At 43.2% G+C, this 3,796-nt stretch overlaps 1 protein-coding gene across 1 annotated transcript; it reads left to right on the top strand.

The window, feature by feature from the left end:
- Positions 1-2,422, top strand: gpr160 (G protein-coupled receptor 160). Its single transcript, XM_070541880.1, is given in 2 exon segments — positions 1-827; positions 2,232-2,422. Coding segments are annotated over 2 exon segments (993 nt in total). The 5' UTR covers positions 1-25.
- The last annotated feature ends 1,374 nt before the right edge of the window (positions 2,423-3,796 follow it).

The following is a 3,796-nucleotide window of genomic DNA, read 5'->3' as shown; positions in this document are numbered from 1 at the left end:
GAAAACATCCTCTAGAACACACCTCATGTATGTCTCCACCATCTCCATCCTTCTTCATCTGGGAGGCAAATGTCTGCTCAACTGGTTCCTGGTGTTTCTCCAGAGGATGCACATCTCCAGAAGCTTCCTGGGAATCTTCAGCGTTTCTCTTGCTGCTGTAGATACAGCTCTGACTTTCTTTATCATCGTCGTTCACATCCAGAGAGGCGGATATGTACTCCTCCTCGGTTACCTGATGACCAAGTATGATCTGTGTTTGCTTGTCCAGATCATCGGACAGATCAGCAGAGTTCTACGCTGGCCCATTGCGGTCGTGGCGGCTGTGGATCATTTCTGCATTGTGACTCAGAGGTTCACCTTAAGATGAAGATGGGTTGTCTATTTATTAGTGACCATCTTCCTATGGTTCCTTACTGCTCTCTATTTCTTCCTGCTGTTTGACTTCATTCCTGATATTCCCAACCACGACCCACTCAGGTGCCGGGTCATCCACTCCCTACGGACCATACACATCATAGTGCTGCTCTTCCTCGTTCTGGCCTGTGTTGCAGCATTTTCACTGATCAGCCCTGTAGACCAAAGTCAAATTCCCTCACAGAGAAGCTTTATTCAACAAACACTGCAACGATTTGTCTACACTTGGATTGTTTTCCCGGTGTTCCTGGCCATACTCCTCTTTCTGCCGATGGGAATACCTTCCTACCTGGATCTGAGCATTGCCTGGCTCTGTTTTCTTAACAGCCTTCTGGTGGCCGTTGTTTTATGTGTATTCTCTCTGTTCTCACAGGGACTGCAGGGCTTGGTCGAGGTTCCTGCAGACAATTTCTGTGATTGGAGTATTTAGACAATTTTAGCCTGAATAGAAAAAAAATTGAAATAAAACATCAAGTAACCTGTAGAAAAACATATTTTCATTATCTCTGTTTCAAGACTTGTGGCAGGACTGTGTGTATTTGTTACCACTTCACCTTTACCACAACTGTTGTTTGATTTTTTTATATATATATACATATATATATATATATATATATTTTTTTTTTTTGGCGTACCAATATTGTTGCTTTTTTATTTTGAACCACTTCACAGCACTAAAAGACATAAAATTCCAGCTTTGATGGGATGAAAGATTAGGGTCACACAGAACTGGAGGTCAAAGCAAATAAGCAGAAAAAGCACCAGAACCTCCAATTATTCACAGTTCTGCATGATAGCTTATGAGAGGGATGTGGTTAAACTAAAACACTAGACTGAAATCACGTTTAAACTGTATTTAGCTGTATATTTGAGTGTAATCCTGCAATGATTTATTTTAAAATCAAACAAAAAAAAAGATATTGGCAAAATTCCTTTTATAGGCATCATTTTAATATCTGGTGTTTCCAATGATATAGGGATTTAATCAATAAACTCATTTCCTTGAGTCGAAGAGAGAGAGACAAGAAACAACAAGGCAGACATACAACCAAATTATAATTTGTGACAAGAGCACGAGGCAAATGCCCCGAATTCTGCTCACAGAGTTTATTTATTACAAAAGATAGTGAGGCCATGTGAGGGAGAGAGAGAGAGAGAGAGAGAGAGAGTGTGTGTGTGTGTGTGTGTGTGTGTGTGTGTGTGTGTGTGCGTGCGTGCGTGCGTGCGTGCGTGTGTGTGTGTGTGTGTGTGTGTGTGTGTGTGTGTGTGTGTGTGTGTGTGTGTGTGTGTGTGTGTAATGGGAGGTACAAGGACCAGAATGTGTGTGTGAGAATGCTTTCGGGACATTCAGTTAATAGGATTAAAGTAATGAAATGTAAAATTTCCATAACATAATCCCTCCTGTTTATCCAAATAGGATAACCAAACAAAAAGAAAACAACAAAGAACAATTAAGTAAAATAATAAAGAACGAATAAGTAATAAAACACGATAAGGCAAACACGACTGACGATAACATCAAACAGCAGTTTACAGATATATAAGTGAGATCATGGAAATCAGTTGAATCAACGCCATCATAAACTTAAGAAAAGCGATTTCTTACATATTTAAGTGAATTCACTGTAATGCAACAGTTCTGCAATTTATAGCAGTTCCTGTAAAGAGGTTGGGAAGGGTTAGCGAAACCATATTACATACAGAAAACCTCAGTAGAGTTTATTGAAACATCAAATGAATTTAATTTAAAGCTTCAAGTTGCAGATGAATCTTTCTGTGAATGAGGAAAAATGAACGTGTAATATTAATTTATGCAGCTCTAACTGTGGCAGATGCTGAGGCAAATCAAGCGTTCTTCATCGAAGGGCTTGTCCGTGGACTGAGTCCCGGTTGGAGAATAGTTTGGAAGGTCAGAGTCCTCTTCCATTGGTCAGGACGGTTTCAGTCTCACGTCAATGAGAACCTTGAAGTCCAGGTCCAGAGTGCAATAATGGAGTTTGGGATGTGAAAGCGCACAGTTCAACTTTTCAATAGGAACATGTCAGGGTCCTTCCATGGCGTGTCGAGGCGATTGTCCAATTGTCAGGGAGCTGATCTTGTCCCCGAAAAGTCCTTCTGATCCTTTGACCGTGAAACCAGGTTGGAGATTGGGTGCAGGTGATTGAAGCAGTTGTCCTTTTCCAGCGTCTCGTCGTCGCTGTGTCCTGTCGTAGGTGCGTCCAGGGGGTCGTCAGCCGAGGTGGGTACGATGTCATGTAGGTGTGTGGTTAGGGAGGAGCCCCAGTCCGTCGTTCCAGTTCCAGTTCTTGTACCCCCTTCAGATGCTGCTGTCCCAGTTGTTCCGTCAGGTGCTGAGAGGCGGCCCAAGTGCAGGGCCACGGACGTGCACCAACATCACAATGTGGTGAACCCATGTTAAAAAAACCGGGGCTGGAAGTGACAACCTTAGCTAATTACAGGCCCATCTCAAAACTCCCTTTTCTTTCCAAACTGCTGGAGAAGGTCGTGTATTCACAATTGGTTGCCTTTTTGGACACAAATGATTTATGGGAAACCTTTCAGTCAGGGTTCAGGAAAGGTCACAGCACTGAATCTGCTCTTTTAATGGTTTTTAATGACACGTTTTTAGCCTGTGACATGGACAATGATGTTGTTCTGCTATTGCTTGACTTATCTGCAGCTTTTGATACAGTTGACCACGAAGTCCTTCTGGACCGACTACAGCATTGGGTGGGGATAACTGGGCAGGCCCTCCAATGGCTTCGCTCTTATCTTCAAGACAGGACATTTAGTGTTCAGATGGGTGAGGTAACGTCACCCAGCGTGAAACTTCGTTGGGGTGTGCCACAGGGCTCTGTCCTTGGTCCTCTCCTATTTGCAGTTTATTTGCTTCCTCTTGGAGTCCTCCTTCGCCAGCATAATATGAAATTTCATTTCTTTGCTGATGACTGCCAGATCTATCTCCCTCTTCAACGTGGGGAGGATAGATCTGTTTCTCCTTTACTGGATTGCTTGAAGGACATAAAATGCTGGATGGCTTCTAATTTTTTACACCTAAATGAGAGCAAAACGGAAGTTATAATACTTAGTCCTGGCAGAAGAAATGGCTCTGGTGCTGTTATGGACCTTGGCCCATTGACACCCTATGAAAAGAAAATGGTCAGTAATTTGGGGATTAAAATCGACTCAGCACTTAATCTTGACACTCATGTAAATACAGTGGTGAGGTCCTGTTTCTTTAACCTGAAAAGACTATCCAGGATCAGGCCTCTGCTGTCCAGAGCTCATCTGGAGTCCGTGTTGCATGCCTTCGTCCTGTCCCGGCTGGACTACTGCAACGCTCTGTATGCTGGTCTGGCCCAGTGCACAGTTGCACGGCTCC

The sequence above is a fragment of the Nothobranchius furzeri genome, chromosome 11, assembly GCF_043380555.1.
Source record: "Nothobranchius furzeri strain GRZ-AD chromosome 11, NfurGRZ-RIMD1, whole genome shotgun sequence".
NCBI lineage: Eukaryota > Metazoa > Chordata > Actinopteri > Cyprinodontiformes > Nothobranchiidae > Nothobranchius > Nothobranchius furzeri.
This window is presented reverse-complemented; position numbering and strand designations above follow the sequence as displayed.